Below are 19935 nucleotides of genomic sequence, written 5' to 3'. Positions count from 1 at the left end.
TCCCAGAGTGATGATAATCTGAACCTCTGTCTCCTTGACAATACAGAAGCCACACTTCAACAGATGTCCTTCCCAGGCCTTCCTGGAAGTTCCCAAGGATCACTCCCATTGCACTAGTCCATGCAGGGTGTGCAGCCACTTGACACTCTGGCCAGATGTCCTTGGCTCCTCCCTTTAATCTCCTCAGGGTCTCCGCTCCCCATCACTCGCTGTCCCCTTGACTTCAGTGAGGCCCCTCCTTTAGGTCTTTAGAACCAGGCTATCTCACTTTACAAAATTCAGCTGCAAAAACTATGGAACACAATGGAAAACTTAACCTGGAAACCGGTCACATAACAGCAGCTGGGTTCCCTCAGTCCTGACTCTCCAGGGAACCCCAAACTCACCAACTCCTGTAACAGACCCTGGCCTGCCACTGTCTTACAAGGGCCTGGCCACATCCCCCAGTCGGGGGCTTCAGCAGGCAGGCCCTGGGATACACCCTCAGCTCCGTCAGGACTAACTCCCTGGTCTGGGAGCAGTCCAGAGGGGGTCCCTTATGGAAAGGCCCTGGGCAGAAGGGAGCTGCCCGGCCCCAAGGCATGCCTCACCCTCCAGAGGGGCCCACGACCACGCACCGGCCCATACAAGGTCTCCTTGCCTGAACCTGGTCCCCACAGAATCCACCGAGGCCTCTGCTGTGACTGCCCACAGCTCAAGTTCCCTCCCTGCGGGCCTGCACCTCTGCTCCCTCACAGGACGGGGTCCCGAGACACCCCCCACCCCACTGCCCTCCTGCCTGTAGATTCCTCTTCAGGCTTCCTCCCGGGAAGTCGGCCCAACACGGGCTCCACATTATGTCCAGCCCATCGGGGGCCCCAGCCCCTGCGGTCCCTGAAGATGGCAGGCCGCACACCTCTCCTCACTCTCACTTCCTGGGGGCGCCGAGGTGGGGATGGGGCCTCCTCACCCTCGACTCTAAATCTAGAGGCCTGGACTCTCCTTGTGTCCACCCGTGCTCACTCCCGGGTGACTCGACACTGCTCCCTGACCGCTAACCATTTCCAAATGTGCTCCCTGCCTCTGAGCTCCAGGCCCCTCTCCAGATCTTCACTCGGCTGTAACAGACTCTCAAACTGACCCCTTGACTTCTGTGCCCCTGACCTCCGACTTCCCTCTTCTCCCCATATGCGCATGCAGGTCAGCACATCACATCCACTGTCTGGGTCACGTCACAGTCTGACTCCTTGCTCCCACTGTGTCTGAGCCCCCACCCTCTTCCCCCTGGGTCATCACAGGAGTGTCTCCCTGGTCTTCCTGCTGCTCCCCTCACTCCCCAAGAGCCTGTGTTCCACAGAACCCTCAGACTGATCCTTCTATAAATGCACGTCCCACAGCGGCCCTCCTCTGTTCAACAACCCCCGGCTGCCATCTCACAGGTCCCGAAAGTCAAGCCCCTGCCACAGCCTGTGAGGAGCACCCCACACTCCTCCTATCCTCCTGCCCTGGTGCCCGCTATCCCCTATTCCAGTACCCCCATTACACCAAAGCCACACCAAGCATACTCCTACCTCAGGACCTTTCCTGTGGCTGTGCCCTCTGCCTGGAATTCCAGACCCCACAACTCATTACCTCACCTCTTTTAGGCCTTTGCTCAAATGTCACCTTCCCAATGAGGCCATCCCTGACCCCACCACCTAAAACTGGACACCCCCACAACAACTCCACCAGCTCTCCAGCTACACAGTCCTACTTCCTGCTCTTGTCTTTCTTCACAGCACTTACTACAACCCAACACTTAAACTATCTTACTGTTTTATTTAATATCTCACCACCCTATAATCGGGATATAAAACTCCTGAGGACATATTTTTGTCTGTTTTGTTCCTTGCTGCATGCTGAGCACCCTGAACAGGGCCTGGCAAGTACCAGATGCTCCATAAATATGTGATGAATGAATGAATGCACACTCAACATTATCATGCCATGATTTCATCATCCCATTGTTCTAGACTTCTGAGATTATTCAGATGAGAATTCTGAATAATCTGAATTCAGATTATTCAGATTATTCGTAGATTTTTTCATCTATGGAACAAAAGAAAGAAAAGAAAAGAGAAAAAGAAAGAAAAGAAAGAGATGAGACTACTAGTAATTTTTTAAGTACCAGTTTGTAGATTTGCACGCTTTGAAGAACAGGAACCCAGTCTCAGAATGTCTTGTTACAAGGACAGAAGGAGGAAATTCACTGTGACCCTCAGGGGCAATGGCTCAGCTAAGGATGCTTCCCCAGCAGCTGGGAATATGGAAAGCCCTGTCCCCACAGCGTCCTAACACAGACGGGTGACAGCTCAAGATCCAGCCCGTGGCTGCAGGCACATTTCTCCTGGGGCTCTTTGGTAGGTCCAAGCAGATATGCTGCCTGGGTGCTTCACATCCTGGCAGCTAGACCCAGTTTCTGTGGCCTGGCTGCCAGCCCCTCTGGGTGAAGACCTGGGGGAGGTTTTCCTCCTCAGCTCCTGGGACGCAAGGAGGATGGAGCCATCCGTTCCCAGCAGAAGTCCTAGAGGCTAGTCTCCTAAAGCTTAAGGCTGCTGCCACCAGCAACTTCCTCCCTTCCTCTTCCCTTCCTCCTATGTCATTCATTTGTCTCCACAACCAATTTGGAATTTTTAAATTCTATTCGATCACTTACATTTTCAAACACAAATTCAATTTGCTCTGTGAGGCCGAGGGACAGCCCTGCCCTAGCCCCTGTGACCACAGAGGCGGCTTCCATCGTCAAGGCTCCGGGGTCCGACCTGTCCCTCCTTCCACAGCCCCTGTGGAGGGGTGCAGCTGGGAGGGGTCATCATTGCTGGGGGTGAACACCTGCTGGCATCTCAGAAATCTTCTGGTCCTACCTCCCCACCATACACGTGGGGAAACTGAGGCCACGGTAAGGGAAGGGTCTTGCCCAGGGTCATGTGGCAGGAAGAAGCAAGCCGGCACCCAGGATCTTCCATGACAGATAGGCCCTCACATTTTGCCCTGAGGTCCCCAGACATGAAGTGGCTTCTTCGGGCCATGCAGGGAGCTGCCAGCAGGGTGGGGTGCAGGAATTAGGGGAGTTGGGAGCAGAGTGGGGCACAGGAATTGGGTGCTTTTCACTCATCACTAGCGATAAGCTCTGACCCTGGCAGAGACCTCTACAGGCGCCAGAGCCATAAGTAAGAGCAGGCACACCAAGGTGCCTCCCTCAAGGCCAAAAGTGGCAGAGATGATTCCTCGTCCCCCTCCATATTGGGCTTCCCATCTTGTGTCAGCTGGAGACACCACCCTGAGCAAGGACGGACTTGTGGCCACAACCCCAATCTAATCACCTTCCTCCCCAGGCCAGCCCTTCCCTCCTCAGCTTCTTCTGGCCCAACAGCTTCACCATCCCCACACTCACCCCCCAGCCACACAAACTGGAAACCTCTAGTTATCCTCAACTTCGCCTCTCTTCGCCCCTGACACCCACTGCCCATCTCTCCTCCCCCCATCTCTGGACACCTTCCTCATCCCGGCCCCCACTACGCCTCCATCCTGGGACCCGGGCCCCTCTCATCTGCTCTGCAGCACCAGCCAGCGGCCATGGGTCTACACCACACGCATGCTCCTCAATGACCCCGGGGCTGAGGTGACCACCACCAGATCCCAGAGGGAAAGCACGTGAGAAGACGACCCCGAGTAGCTCAGGTCCCAGACAAAGCTGCAAAATACTCTTCCCTTCTCCAGTTGAGTCACCCACCCCACCCACCTTGGACTCTTCTCCCTGATCCCCGGCCTCTGCACCGCTGCCTCCCTGACACCCCACGGTCTCAGGTGCTCTGGGAAGGGCTCGGCGACCTTGTGGATCCGGAATGTAAAGGGCTTCACTGGCTCTAGACTTCTCCAAATAAAACAGCCACAAGACCCTGGATTCCTCCAAATAAAACAACCACGAGGCCAGCAAACCTTTGTGTCACTAACAGCGGCCGCGCTGCACAACGAAACCTCCTGCTCGTAAGGTCTGCCAAGGCTCTGCCTTTACTCATACTGATCAGAGTCCCTCTTCCCGGAAGGCAAGATGGAAGAAAGGGGAAAACGGGGAAGGACTGAAAGCTCCTTTCTGCCACACTTCACAAGCTTCTTAGTTCAAATCTTCTGTGGCTTCCTGTCGCCATGGAACAGAGTCTAAGTTTTCAATCTAACTCCCCAAAGCTTTTCTAGCTGCACCCCTCTCACTTTCCGCTGACCCTCCCACACCCCTGGTTCAGTCCAGACACGGGGCTCAATACCAGTAACAGAGAAATGACTGAAATACTGTTCATGAGCCTTTTGCTCTTACTGATCATCATTTTTAATTGGGCGGGGGTTTTTTTCTTTATGTGAATTTCATTTAAATATAACACGCACCATAATAATGTACACATTTAAAACACAAGGCTCAGTGAATTTTCACAAAGTAAAGGCACCCATGTGACGACCAGTCAGATGAAGGATAGAACAGGACCAGATCCCAAAGCCCTCTTGTGCCTCTTTTGGGTAACCACTCCCCTGACTTGTAACACCAAAGCTCAGTGTGCCTGTTACTGAACTTCATGCACTTGAATTCATACAACAGGGATGTACATTAGTCATCTCAGGCTGCCGTAAAACTAGCCTGGAGGCTCACACAAGAGAAATCTATCTCCCACATTTCCGGAGCCTGGGAGTCTAAGATGCAGGTGCCAGCATGCTGGGCTTTGGTGAGGACTCTTTCCATGACATGCAGATGGCCACCTTTTCTGCTGTATATTCACATGGTAGAGAGATATTCACATGGTAGAGAGAGAGCGCAAGCTCTCTGGTCTCGTCTTGCCAGGACACTAACCCCATCAGGAGCTCTAGCCTCATGACCTCACTGAATACTAATCACCTCCTCAAGGTCCCACCTCCAAATATCATCACATTAGCATGGCTGGGGCTTTCATGATTTGGACCTCATTTGTGTCTGGCTTCTTTTATTTAATATTACATTTGTAAGAATTATCCCTGGCCATCTTTAACACTTCCTGGCATTCCACTGTAGGAATGTACTGTGATGTATTCAACCATCCTCCTCTTCATGGACTCTAAAATTGTTTCCTACTTTTTGCAATTACAAAAAAAAAAATGCAATTTTTAAAAACTCCTTGTACATATGCCTGGATTGACATATTTCCACAGGATAAACTGATTAGAAACAGAATTACTGTAACTATTCCATTTCTCAGACAGGAAAATGAGGTGCCGGGGCTCAGGGGGGAAACGTGAACACCTCAGTGTTTCAGTGGGCGACCTCTCCAAGGTCACAGTGAGTGAGCAGACTATCCAAGGTCACGGTGAGTGGTTTCCCCAAGGTTGCAGGGAGGGCATGGCAGAGGCAGTGCCAACAGTATGCCTCCCTGACCTCCCACACCTGCCCCAAGAGTCCCCACTATCCTTACTTCATTTCCCTGAAAATATTCACTTGGACTTAGTTATGCACACAAACCTCGTGGAATCCCAAATCATGCCTCAGGCCAGTTTTCTGATTGACACTTGGAGCTGATGGTGCAGAGAGAAAACACTGCTGCCCCTTTGTTTAGAGAAAATTGGGCAGCCTGATGATACAGCCTCATAACCATCCAGCATTTGTTCAACTTACTGCTTGAGAGTTTCTAAAGTACAAGGCTTGGATCCCTGATTAACGGTAGAGGTGAGAGAGGCAAACAGACAGACAGAGGTTCTGAAAGTACACTCTGGTTTTTTTCAAGTTCGGGACATTGGGGGATTGTTCAGATTTCTCCACTTTTTTCCTTCCCCTGGTACTATCATGGAGCAGGGGAAATTGCATTTTCAAAGGCTGTTTTTCTAACTAAACATAAACCTGTGCCATTATAAAAAACAGGGTTGTTGGTTTTGTTTCTTTTTTTTAATAATAATTTGTATCCCATTTCAGCAATGGTAAAAAAGAATAAAATTTTAAGAGAGAGAAAGCCTGGATAAGTACAAATCTCAAACCTTGCTTCATATTCAGGCTCAGAACTGAGAAACTCACAGCTCTGGCAATACACACCCTCCCCCATTCTCATCTCCAAAGGCTCATTTCCCATCAACAAGCCTAACAGGAAAGGCAGCGAAAGGCCTGGCCCAGGACAAATGTTAGCGTTTATTCCAATAGCGCTTGGGAAACCTCTTGGAACACACTGCCACCATTCCTGTCCAGAATCCAGGGTCCCTCTGTTCAGGTAGCTGGGCTGCTGCTCAAGAGGGAAGGTATTTTCCCCCCATTCACTGGGAAGACACAATTCCAAAGCTTCCAAGGATATTGAAGCGGTGCTGGGAGCTGTGGAATGGCGCATGCAGACCAAGGTGGCAAGGAGTGTCCTCCAGAAAATGGGAGGAATCGGGGGATGCAAAGAGCTGACCCCTGGTGATTTTGCCATCCTCTGCCTCCTCGCAAGAGCAAAAGCAAGTATTAATAGATGAACCAAAATCTGGATCTGAACTTTAAACGTGACCCCAGCAGGTTCTGCTGTCCTGCTATGGGCTTTAGATTCTCTGCTTGTGAGGTGAGGCTTGGGGTTCGTCCAGCGAAAGGGGAAACTTCCCTCTCTCTCCCTAAAAATGTATTTTACAGACCAGAGGCAGGAGAGAAATAAAAAAGACTGATCAAGTTGAAGTCTGATTCAGAGCATCTCTGGGACCACAGTGCTCACAACCTGCTTGATGACGGATCATTCGAATTCCCAAACTCTCAGCTCCCCTGGACCAGCAACAGGCAGCCAGTGCTTCTCCACAGTGATCTCACCCCCACATGCCCCTGCCTGTGAGGAACTAATGTGGCAAAAAAAAGAGTGAGGACCAGGCACCTCACACGCATCAGCACAGTGAGTCCTCACTTCAACCTAGTGAGAGGGGAACTACCACTATCCCCATTGGAGAGATGAGGAAACTGAGGCCCAGGGAAGGAACTGACTCGACCAAGTCCTACAGGTGAGAAGTGGCAGAGTATGGGCTTCTCTGACTCTCATAACCTTCTTATTCATAAAATTTATCATCCTTACATCCAATACAATTAACATTGTAACTGCTTCCCTCCTTATCAAGATTCCTTGGTACAGGCTAATATATCTCCACATCTCTAACCCTGGACTCAGTAAGTATTCATTGAATGGGTGCATGGACAGATGGGTGGGTGAGTGGGTGAATGATAGGTGAATGGGTTGGTGGACAGATGAGTAGATAAATGGATGAGTGGATGGATAGATGGGTCAATGACTGGATGGGTGGGTGGATGGATGAATGGGTACATGGACGGGTGGGGGGATGGGTGGGTAGATGGACAGATGGGTAGAAGGATGGGTGGATGGATGGATAGGTAGATGGATGGTTGGGTGGGTAGATGGATGGAGAGATGAACAGATGGATGGGTGGACAGATGGGCAGTTGAGTAGATGGACAGATGGGTGAGTGGGTGGACAGTTGGGTGAGCAGAGAGACAGATGGGTGGGTAGATGGAAGAATGGATGGGTAGATGGATGGGTGGACAGGTATATAGATGGATGGATGAATGGACAGGTGGGTGGTTAGATGAGTGAATGGATGAACAATGGGTGGGCGGATGGAAGGATGGATGGACAGACGGATGGATAAATAGATGAATACTTGACCCTGATGCAGTAAGAAATCATTGAAGATTTGAGGGCAGAGGAGTGATGTAAAGTGACATAAAGAAATGTAAGATTCAGCCCCTACCCTCAAGGAGACTTTAATCCAGTTGGAAAGACTCGGCATGGACGTTTGAATTGTCTCTTATCACTAAGAAGTCACTTCCACCGAGGTGCCCTGTATTTACAGAGCGTGGATATGACAGGAGGTCGGGTGGAAGGGAACCCATGTGAAAGAAGTCAGAAAAGGCTGCCTGGAAGAGGGGAGGTTGGAGCTGTATACTGAAGGATGCGAAGTAGATGGCTGGGAAGGGGGAACAAAGGCAGACTCCAAAGACCATGCTGCCACATCTACTCCAGGTGTCTGTCTGCTGGCAGACCATTCTGCTACATCCTACCAGGATACCGAAAGAAGGGAAGGGTGGGGGAGTAAAGAAAGGAAAATGAGGAAAGAAAGAGGAAGAGAAAAAAGGGTATGAGGAAGTAAAAAAGAGAAGAGGGAGGGAGAAAGATGAGCCTTCTCTGGACTTCACTAGGGTAGCCTGGAGGTTCAGCTCTGCAGGCTTCTGACCCGGGCCCCTCAACCCCAGTCCACTGGAGATTCAGCCATGGTGACTCACACGCCCTCAGTGTGGGGGCATTCTGGGCTGAAATCAACATGTTGCTGTCACTTGCTAAACCTTTCCATCCTCCCTGTTCTCACAGCCCTACACGGCCAGGAGCACAAGCATTATCCTCTCCATAAAAACTTCAAGGCACGAAGGAGCCACTGATGTGAGGTCTGGGTCAGGGAAAGACCAGGACAAGGACTAGCTCCCCAGCTCCTCCCCGTTCTCATCCGCTGGCAGGGAGGGCCGGTAACAAGGGAGGTGAGAGGGACACTCACCGCGCAGCCCAGCCAGCAGCCTGGGGTCAAACCGCTTCCTATCTGGTTAACCCTGGGCAAGTGATATTTAACCTCCCTGAGCTTCGGTTTCCACATCGGAAAAATGGGGGCCACACCCCATAGAAATATTACAACATACCCCTATGATATTATAAGATAAGAGATGATGCTTGGAAAGCCTGAGACCCAGCAGAACTTCAATAAGTGGCAGGCATTACTATCTGCAGTAGTACTGCTTTGATTCATATTAGATTAGGTGATTGGATGGCATCACTGACTCGATGGAGGTGAGTCTGGGTGAACTCCGGGAGTTGGTGATGGACAGGGAGGCCTGGCGTGCTGCGATTCATGGGGTCGCAAAGAGTCGGACATGACTGAGAGACTGATCTGATCTGATCTGAATCTATTTCCATTGCCTTTTGCCTGATGTCTCCAGAATCTCTCCGAGTGAGAATCCTGGTCTCCTAGTTCCCAGCTGAGAGAAGGTGGGGGTGGGCCACTCTGGGACTTTATAGGACACCTGCCTCCCTGCCAGGGAAACTGGTCCCCAAGGGGCCCACTGACGCCTGCAGGAGACCGGCCGGCCTGTGCTGGCGACTGGCTCGCGCCACCGGGCCGGGTGGGGCTGGCCTGTGAACTGCGTGATGCATTCTTGGGCCCCCCAAGGTAAAAATAGTTTTGTTTTGTTAGGCTGGGTGGTTACACACTCTTTGACCTGGCAGCCTGCCCGCTGGAAAGGCAAATGCCAGACTATTTCAGGCTGTAAAAACAAGCCCCTGCCAGGCCCCAGGGTCAAGGCCCCAGATAGTGGTAATAATAGTCCACTAGCTAATTCTTTCAGGCCAGAAAAAAAAAAAAAAGAGTTCTACGGCTGCATGATTCCTCCTTCTATTATCCACAATCATAACAGCCAAAACCACTGCAGACAATGCGTATGATTGTCAAAGCTCGTTCCCCAAACAGAACAAAACACAAAAAGGCTGCAGTAGGAATCATCATCTTCATCATCTTCCAGCACTTTCCACACACACAGCACCCTGATGGGCATGTTGCTTTCACTCTATTATTCTTTTGTAGCAGCCCTGGGGCATAACTATTACAAGTCCCATTTTCTAGAAAAGGAAACTGAGGCTTGGAGAGGAGAATAATCAGCAAGGCTGGATTCAGGTCTGCCTGACTTTGAATCTGACACTCCTTCCTCCAGCCTGACTTTCATTGGTTTTCTTTGTTTTAAGTAAGAAACTGCACTGGTACATTTTCAATGGCTTTCTGGTGCCTCTGAGATAAATTCCAAATTCCCTAGTTCAAGGCCCTAGGAAGTCTGACTCCTCCTACCTTGCAGTCTCCATGCTTCCCCCGAATTCATATGTTGAAATCTGAACCCCCAATGTGATAGCGATTGCAAAGCAATCAGGTCATAAAGATGGAGCCCCCTGATGGGATCAGTCCCCTAACAGGAACCACCACAGAGCCTCTTCTTCCAATGAGGACACAGCCAGGAAGAGGGCCTCACTAGGCACCAGATGGGCCAGTGCCTTGATCTTAGACTTCCCAGCTTCCAGAACTGTGAGAAATAAACATTGGTTGTTTAAGCCACCCGGTCTCTGGTGTTCTGTCCTAGCAGCGAGTTAAGACACCACCCTACACTGCCCAGCTCCAGCTCCACCTCCTCCAGGCAGCCTTCCTTGATTTCTCCCAGCTCAGAGCAGGTGAGGGTCTTCCTGTCTGACCACCTGACACAGCCACTGTGTGTGCCAGGCACCTCTGCAGAGGTGGTCTTTGACAGTTAGAGACATCACATGCCCATATGCTGTCTTCCCAGGGAGAAGGCAGAGGCTGCATTTGTGCTTCTGTCCCTATCACTCCCCTGTCCCCAAACCTCCAATGACATAGGATGATATTCACCCCTCTGTCCACACATCATCCATCCATACATTTCTTCATTCACTCAGCAAACATCCATTGCATGCACTGTGAGAGAAATGGAAACCAACTAAACACCTACAGTTGGGGGTTTCAGGGGAGGTGGCAGATGAAATGCAGCCGATCAAGGCCATGGACTGGGGGAGCACAGGGGTCCTGGGAGTCCTTCCAGGGATGGGGTCACCTGAGTGGACTTTACAGGAAGAATGGAGGTTGATTAGGTGAAGCTAGGAGACCATTCTTGGTCAGGTCTCATGACACTCCCTCCGTGACGGGACCTAACATCCTTGTCCCCATCAGCCGCTCTATCAGTCATGTCCCAAGAGGGAGACTGGCCCACCCAAATCAGGTTAGGAAGAAGTGTGTGTTCCCACGGGGATGACTCTTCACAGGGGGCCGGCGGTGGAACCACATGGTCAGTGTGGTCTGGCTAGTTGTTGTGGAGCTGGTATCACCCACGAGGTTTGAAAGGGCGAGGGCAGACAGGGTATAGAGGAAGCCACGAGCACAGAGTTGGGTAGAAGCCTCAGGAGAGGAACAGTGACTTTATGCCAGAAAGATCCATACCCTAAACCTCAGTCTCCTTTCACTGCCTGACCTCCCACTGGTACCTCCCATCAGCCAACTCTGCTAGAGTAAAGGAACTGGCCAGCCGCCCAGGCAGACAGCAGCACAGAGAAGGGTGACTCCAGAATGGCAGAGGAAGCTGTCCAGTGCGGCCGTCCAAGCGCTCCTGATGGCCGCATTGGGTCCCCTGAGCTCACCCTGGCTTTCATACCTGCTTCCTTTGCTCACTCTGTCCCCTCTGCCCAGAACACCCTTGCCCAGCTTCTGAGCCCATCAAAACCCTCTGCCTCCTTTAAGCCACACCCACAGGCTATATCCTCTGAAAGTCTTTGCTTTTCCTACTCAGAAAGCATCCACCTTTGTAATGCTTGTGTTATACTCTCAGGGGTCTTTTTTCCTCCACCTCTTTTAAGGGCAGGTAGGTTCACCTAGTCAAGGCTATGGTTTTTCCAGTGGTCATGTATGGATGTGAGAGTTGGACTGTGAAGAAGGCTGAGTGCCAAAGAATTGATGCTTTTGAACTGTGGTGTTGGAGAAGACTCTTGAGAGTCCCTTGGACTGCAAGGAGATCCAACCAGTCCATTCTGAAGGAGATTAGTCCTCGGATTTCTTTGGAAGGAATGATGCTAAAGCTGAAACTCCAGTACTTTGGCCACCTCATGCGAAGAGTTGACTCATTGGAAAAGACTCTGATGCTGGGAGGGATTGGGGGCAGGAGGAGAAGGGGACGACAGAGGATGAGATGGCTGGATGGCATCACTGACTCGATGGACGTGAGTCTCAGTGAACTCCGGGAGTTGGTGATGGACAGGGAGGCCCGGCATGCTGCGATTCATGGGGTCACAAAGAGTCAGACACGACTGAGCGACTGATCTGATCTGATCTGATAGCCTAGAATACCTCAAAACCCGTGAAAGGTCTGAGACATGCCTACTTACCAGCTCACTAGTTAGCCTGACATTTTCATGGATGCTGCCAGAAGACAGGAGACTCCTGGATCAGAGACACAGAATTTTATCACTCACAGCAATAGTGTAGCATTTTTGCCCGTTTCCTAAGCCCCAGTCCCCATGTCGTGCCATGCCAAGTCACTTCAGTCGTGTCTGACTCTTTGTGACCCCATGGACTTTAGTTCATCAGGCTCCTCTGTCCATGAGGATTCTCCAGGCATGAATACTAGAGTGACTTGCTATTTCTTCCTCCAGGGGATCTTCCTGATCCAGGGATTGAACCTGAGTCTCCCACATTGCAAGCAGATTCTTTACCATCTGAGCCACCAGGGAAGCTCCAGTCCCCACAGGACCACATAAAGAGAACCACACTAACACCTGTACACACAGTGGGTTGCATTACAGGAGAACAGCACTGAGCTACAGAAACCCAAATATTTTATAGTGGGCAGTAAGCTCTCTGTTCCAGAGGAAGACTCTCTCTTTTAGCAAGGCTGTTTGCTGTACAAATATCCTAGTAAAGATCGTCCAGAGAACAGGACAGATGGGGAAGCACCAGCCACGGGGAAACACCAGAGGCCCAAGGAGAACCATCCCCCAGCAGAACCTAAGAGGCATGCACTGACTGTGATATGCCCAACCTTGGTGTCACTCTGCCTTCCTGATGGCAAACATCAGGACTGAGCATCATCAGAGCCCTGACGTGGTCCCTCCTTCTGGGGTGCCTTCCAGTGGCTACCAGGACCCACAATGATATTACTAAGAGAAACTGTGAAGGAGCTGATGGGTAATAAAGAAACTTACTGGTTCCCCCAAGCCCACGGGACCCTTAGCCATGCATGGGCGTGAGAAAGGGAGGCAGGATCAAGGAGAAGGAAGAGAGCAGGCCGTGTCCAGTCCTGCCTCTTACTAGCTGGTGGCTATGGCAAGGCACAGAATTCTCTCCTGAGCCTCATTTTCCCCATCTGTAAAAGGGGTATAACAGGAACTAGTTCACATGGTGGTCAGAAGGATGAAATTACTTTATTCCTGTAAAGTACTCAGGTCAGCACATAAATAGCAAGTACTATATGTGTTAGCAAAACAGAAGAGACAACAGAAATGTAGAAGGAGGAGGAGGCTGGGCACAGGGGCCAGACTGCCTGGCTCTGCTCTGGAACAGGGAGCAGAGTCTTAGCTGTATTGTGAAAGGTAGAGAACACCATTATCCACCAGTCTTCATCCCCTGATCGGGGCTCAGGTGAATGTAATTTCTTACATCACTGACCCTGGTCTCTGACCGCATCTTCATTCATAGATGGGATGTGACGACATCCATGTGGTTGACGATGGGTGGCTCTGACTCCATTTCTTCAAACAAATCACTACCCACTAGAAAACATAAATTAATAAATCCTGTTAGAATCTTTTCAAATGCTAAATAAGCACTGTGCTACTATTCCTATTCTCATTTAGAAATTGACTTGCTCTCTTCAGCAGCCAAGCTTTCAGGACCAAATCATTGGAAGATCATAATGGCATGAAGGAAAACAGCCATTGCCACAAACTGAGCATACTAACAAGCTAACCAGGCCCAGAGCTGGGGCTTTGCATGCATTTCCTGTCTGATACTCACCATAATGCCCAGGACGGCCATATCATCATTATCCCCAGGTGACAGATCAGAAAGCTAAAGCTCATGGAGGTGAAGTAACTTGAACTCAAGTTCTAAGCTCAGATGTGAACCCAGGCTGACCAGACACCACCACACTGCATTATGCTGCTACAAGGAGCCTTGGGAATCACCTCTCCCCACACTTCTGACCTACAGAACAGCAGACGTTAGGCAGATTGGCAATGCCACCTGCTGAGTTGGAGAAGTGCCTGCAACCAAAACTCTTAACTCTGGGTCCAGACTTCCACCCTCCCTTCATTCTTTGTCCTCTGATAGCTTCATCGGTTAAGTTGTGAGAAATAAACAGAAAACACAGAGAAAATTAAGAAGGTCGTGGGATGCAGGAACCACAGCAGTGTGGCTGGAAAGGCCATTTCCAATTCACTCAAGCCCGAGAATTTCACGGTCGAGCTGAGCAGGGATGTCCACCAGGGGGCGGTATGAATCTATTAAGTGATAAAAGCCTCCATCCAAAGTCACAGGATGTCCACAACTTAACAAGTGTTTCCCAAGAATGGGGTCCCCTGAGTACCGCTGGGACACATGAGGTAACTATAAAAGGCACACAGATGAACTCGTACAAAATTGTAATAATTATGCATCTTCTAAGAATGTATTGTTCTCTTTTAAATACACTTGATGAAGAATTTGCTTTCTGCCTGAAGCATCAATATTTTCTTGGATTAGAAAGTGAGAGGTTCTTTAGTTCTTTAGCTTCCAAAATACAGCTTCTAAAAGAAGAAAGTGAAAAATCAGATTATGTCATAAGTTCTTCTGGTTCTGTTAATGCTAAGTGTCTGCTGATCGGGATGTCCAGCTGTAGGTTCTTAGCAGGTCATGTAGCCCCATGGCTGCTGCTAACCAGAAAACACTCAAGACCAGTGACTCTGTAAGGTGAGAGAGATGGAGAATCCACGTAGTTGCTCTGCAGCTTCTAGAAAATGAAACTAGGCAGAGAGGCATAAAGGAAAACACATCTTCCAAGAGCCTCACATTTTCTTTGGCAATTCCAGGTCATGAAATGCTTGTCCCTTGGGAGCAGGCCACCATGTCGCACAACTCCTGGGTCACGATTTCCCATCGCAGTCTTCATGAACTGAGGTGTCCCTTTACCCTGGAGTTGTGTAAAGCCCAGCCATACCTGGCGGCCCTGATTATAAGCACTCATTCATCCATACATTCATTCATTAAACAGTATTTCTGAGAAACTGCTTTTTGTCAGATACTATGGTTGGCCTGCTTTTAAAAAACATAGAGCCAAAAGTGCTGTGTCAGGGGTGAGAGCGTGGGGGAAAGAGGGGACACAATTTTGAATTGAGTTAATGCATCCCATTTTGAGAAACCAAACTTTCCCACTTCACAGATGAGGAAACTGAGATCTTCAGAAGTGATTTGCACACTGACAATGACACACCCAGGAAACAGCAGAGCCTGGTTATAGCCCAAGCACCTTGGCTTCTCCCCATGCTGTGGCCTCTGACCCAGGCTGCCCTCCCCTGACCCACAGTGGGTCAGGAACCTGCTGGAAAAAGCCAAGATCAATGCTCGTATTTCACAGAAAAGCAAATTAAGGCACCCAGAAGACAACCTGGACAGGTTATCAAGATCAACATCCATCCAACTCTGAAACATTTCTCAAGAAAGACATCTTCCAGTTCCTAGAAGTCTCTTCTGGATGTGAATCATAAAAACACTGAATTTGGATTCTCCCTGGCATCTAGCACCTGCTGACCCACCTTTACAAACGCCTCCCCTAAGAAGTGCCCCACACATGCAGATCCCCGCCACCTACACATCTCCTCTCCCCACTCCTACTCTGACAGATTTTCTGCTCCACATTCAACTGAGAAAACCCTTCTGTGTCAATGCCCTGGACCATTTATTGTCAAAAGGGTGAGACGCTAACTGCAAGCACTTCAGTTTGGGTGTACTTCAATTGCTACAACAGGAAGAGAAAAAAAAGAAGAGGAAGAAAGATGAATGAGGAAAAGGCACTGGAGGGGAAGGAAGATGATGAAGATGAAGGAAAGGAAGAGGTGAATGAAGGGGGAGAAGACTGGAGGAGGAGCAAGAGAAGAGAGTGGGAGTGGAAACTGAAGTTTAATGCAACTTCTACAACATCCCCCAATTCAAAGGAAAGCCATTCTGACTTAGAGACAAATCTTAGCTAAGAAGCAAAAAAAAAAAAAAAGAAGCTTAACTCTCAAAGAATGTCAGAAGTAGGGCAAGACCACAGAGATCTCTATGGGAATCTCAGCTTTCAACACATGCACACCTTTCCATTAAATACCTCCCCAAAAAACCCCAAAACACCTGCTTTCCTTAATGTTTCTTAAAGTCTCTAAACAGATTGTATATCATTACTAAAAACAAACCAAGGCTATAGAAAGTTTAGATCAAAATTATTTTTCCCTAAAAGGTAAACTGAACCTTGATTTTATTCACATGCTACCAATCTGCTAGCCTGCCCCAGCTTTTCTCTCTTAGGTCAACAGTGGCCGCTAAAACATCACCAAGATTCATTCCAACATCAAGGCTGTCGCATGCCACTTTTTTATGTTGACAAAAAAAGGCGAAATAGTGTACAACAAATGCTGACTTGTTTTCAGAAAGTGAGAGAGAATATTTACCTCACCACCCAAAGTCAGTTTGAGGTGGGTGTATGTTGTCTTTGCTACTAAGTCAAGCTTGAGTTCCAGTAATACCTCTGGGAGATCTGGCAAAGAATGAATGCTGCTGAGAAAGGGGTTCCTTACAGAGTTTCAAATGTGCTCTTCAGCCACAATATCAGAAAAAATGTGTTTAGTTGACCCTTCATATCCGAAAGTTTTGCATCCACAGATTCAACCAACCGAAGACTGAAAGAAAATTTTGAATTCTAGAAAGTTCCAAAAAGCGAAACTTGAATTTGTCACACACTAGCAACTCTCCTCATAGCTTTTACATTGTGTTAGATACTGTAGCTAATCTAGAGATGATTTAAAAGATGACTTACGAGAGGATGTGTATAGGTTATATGCCAATATTATACCATGTTATATAAGGGACTTGAGCACCTGTGCATTTTTATATCAGTCAGGGATCCTGGAACAAACACCTTGGAGGTATCAAGGCACAACTGTATAAACTGAAATTCAAGTTTGAAAAAGTCTTTCCCTGGGTATTCCAAAAATAGGGTGACTGTGACTTTCATTAATTTCATTGAGGTTAATCCCTTGGCAAAAAAAAATGAATCTTGATGTTCTGCGATTAGGGCTCAAATCTTCACACAAAAAGGTAAGAGATAACCTGATGTTTCAACAAACTCTTGTTCACCAGCTGGCTACCTGAACAGCCAGTCTGAAGCTGCCCTCACAGAATTTTCCAATCACATACTGGGCAGTGTTTAGACATCCTAAAATACAAATCTTCCCTTGGATTTTTGTCCCAGATGCTGATCTTGAACCTAGCACTGCTAAAATGGCATCAACAGACACCAAATCTTATTTATTTTTCCTAGCTAAGCTCATTACCTAAAAGAATTCTGGCAACGCTTCAGAGAGACTGCCAATGTAAGAGGTGTCTCCAGCGCTAAGGACCACAGCACAGCATGCATAAACAAGCAACAAGAACAATTTCCCTTTACTGGTGATGAATTAACCCGAAATGTTCTTTCCTCTGTGAAGTCCTCATTTCAGCCTTTGACCATTAAAACCAGACAAAACAATACCCTGGAATTTATTTGTAATTTTTTTCTCCAAATCAAGAAACACTCTGGCAACACTCAGGAGTCATGGTTTTCATGATTCTCTTCAACAACATTAAGTTCCTGTCATTCTCTGTTTAGATTTTTAAAAAACTATTTCAGTTGTTTATAAGCTAGGTAAATTCCTGATTCTATATTCTAGCACAGTAGCAGAAGAGAACTGTGCCCTATTAAAAAAAGGAAGAAAAAATTCCATCCAGACCTGTTAAAGGTTTGTTTGAGGACCTCAAATAAAGCTGAGCTGCTTAATGGTAGTCTCAGCAGCCTCTCCCATTCGAATAGAACACTGGTTCAACATAATAGAAAGCAGTTGAAAAGCGATTTTAATTATCTGTACTTTGCTGTACTGTTTAATTTATAAAAATAGTATATCATGTCAAGAGGACACAAGAGCTAACCTGAAAGAGCTCCCACCAGCCAAACCTGGAACAACTGGGACAATAAAAGAAGTAGCTGTACTATTTTACTATAGCCCAACAAATAAATACAATGCCCATGAGCCCAAACTCATATTTAAAAAGACTGAATAAATAAATAAATGGGAGAGAAGTGATGACTCTTCCTTTCAGAAGAACTCCAGTTGACAAACGGAGAAGGAGTGGGGGAAACAGAAGCCCCCATCAGAGCACCGGAACAGCCATAATGGCTGCAAGGTCCACCAAGAAATACTAAGGCTAGCGAGTGAAAGATGAAGGAGAAACAGGGCATTCGATAACCTCGGAGAATCCCCCCCTCCAACTATTTACTATTTACTAAGGGAGAAACAGCAAGCTTGCAGTGGAGAAGTGGCGGATACCACGTACCAAGGCGAGCTTCAGTGGGAACAGACACACCCGTCTCATGCACCCCGGTCAGAGGCACCGGAAGGGCACTCAGCTCTGCAGCCTTCTCTCCCCAGACCCATCACCACCATCCATCTAACACGAGGAAACAGCAAGCCTAAACTGACGGACACTCTACGAAATGCCTGACCAGCGCTTTCCAACATGGTCAAGGTCACAGGAGACTGGTAGAGGCTGAGGACCAGTCAGCAACTGGAGACCAAGGAGACCTGAGAACCAGAGGCAGTGCATGATCCCAGATGGGGTCCTGGATCAGAATAAGCATGTTAGCAGGAAAATAGGGGAAATCTGAGTCCCTGTGTTCTCCTTAGCAGCCTTGCTGCAGGATCAATGCTTAGTTTTGGTAAATGTACCATGTTAACATGATAGGAGGCTGAGTGGTGGGTGTATGAGGACTCTCTTTGCAACTCTCCTGTAGGTCTACAGCTATTACACCAGTAAAAATAAATAAATAAATAAAATAAAATTTAAAAAGAATAAAAAAGTAGAAGACAGTATTGTAAGAAGTCAAACCAAATAGGAGGTTGAAAGAAAAACTTCACCTGCCTCTAAAACCAGTTCACCCCTTGAAGTAACCTGTTTGGCATTGACTTTATGGTTTCTTTTACTCATAAAAATATATATATAGATACATAAGTGTATCTATATATACATTTATTAATGTTTTCCCTTTGCTTTTTATTTGATTGTGTTAAAATAATGGATTGTTGTGAAAAGGTGAATATTTACAGATTTAAACTTTACAGAAATCTCTTTAAAAACCTCCAGAGGGACATTCTGTTGTATGGTGCCCATCAAAACATGGGGGAACCCTTCTGCACCCTGATTTATTTCTGAAGTTCATAGTTCCTGTTCAGAAACCTTCCCTCTTACCCAGACAAAATAATAATTTGAAAAGAGGCATGCACTCCTATGTTTACAGCAGCACTATTTATAACAGCCAAGACACAGAAGCACCCTAAATATCCACAGACGGATGAGTGGGTAGATAAGATGCAATAGTACTCAGGCACAGAAAGAACACAATAATGCCATTTGCATCAACTTGTATGGATCTAGAAATGATCATACCAAGTGAAGTAAGTCAAAAAGAGAAATACAAATTCCATATGATATCACTTACATTGTGGAATTTAAAATACGACACAAATGAACATATCTATGAGACAGGAACAGACTCACAAACATAGAAAAGAGACCTGTGGTTGCCAAAGGAGAGGAAAGGTGGCCGGGATGGTGGGGAGTGGGAGTTTGGGATTACCAGATGCAAACTATTATACAGGATAATAAGCAAGATTCTGCTGTATAGCACAGGAAACTATATTCAACACCCTGTGAGAAACCAAAATGGAAAAGAATACACACACACACACACTCATATATAACTGAATCACTTTACTGTACAGCAGAAATTAACACATTGTAAGTTAACTATACTTCAATAAAATTTAAAAATCAAACCCAAAAACAAACCTTCTGTCTATTTCTTCACTGTACCCTTATATCCAAGTTTCTGACCCACAGTGGTTTCCTTCCTGGTCGACTCACCTCAACCCACCACCTCAGCCCAGTAATTCTTCTCTGTTTATGCCCCTTTTCCATGGCTGCTGCTGCTGCTGCTAAGTTGCTTCAGTCGTGTCCAACTCTGTGCGACCCCATAGATGGCAGCCCACCAGGCTCCCCCGTCCCTGGGATTCTCCAGGCAAGAACACT

At 47.9% G+C, this 19935-nt stretch overlaps 2 protein-coding genes across 2 annotated transcripts in view; both read right to left on the bottom strand.

Moving 5' to 3' along the window:
• The window catches only part of SSUH2 (ssu-2 homolog), a 42807-nt gene extending 29477 nt beyond the window's left edge, over nucleotides 1-13330 (bottom strand). The window contains exon 1 of the mRNA XM_061396343.1: nucleotides 13249-13330. Coding sequence (XP_061252327.1) covers nucleotides 13249-13276 — 28 coding nt within the window. The 5' untranslated portion in view covers nucleotides 13277-13330. The remainder of the gene's footprint in view (nucleotides 1-13248) is intronic.
• The window catches only part of OXTR (oxytocin receptor), a 57648-nt gene continuing 50697 nt past the window's right edge, over nucleotides 12985-19935 (bottom strand). The window contains exon 3 of the transcript XR_009732457.1: nucleotides 12985-13352. The gene's annotated coding sequence lies outside the window, so the exon portion shown is untranslated. The remainder of the gene's footprint in view (nucleotides 13353-19935) is intronic.

The sequence above is a fragment of the Bos javanicus genome, chromosome 22 (genome assembly GCF_032452875.1).
Source record: "Bos javanicus breed banteng chromosome 22, ARS-OSU_banteng_1.0, whole genome shotgun sequence".
Classification (NCBI taxonomy): domain Eukaryota; kingdom Metazoa; phylum Chordata; class Mammalia; order Artiodactyla; family Bovidae; genus Bos; species Bos javanicus.
Note: the sequence above shows the minus strand (reverse complement) of the source record. Positions and strands in the feature narration are given on the sequence as shown.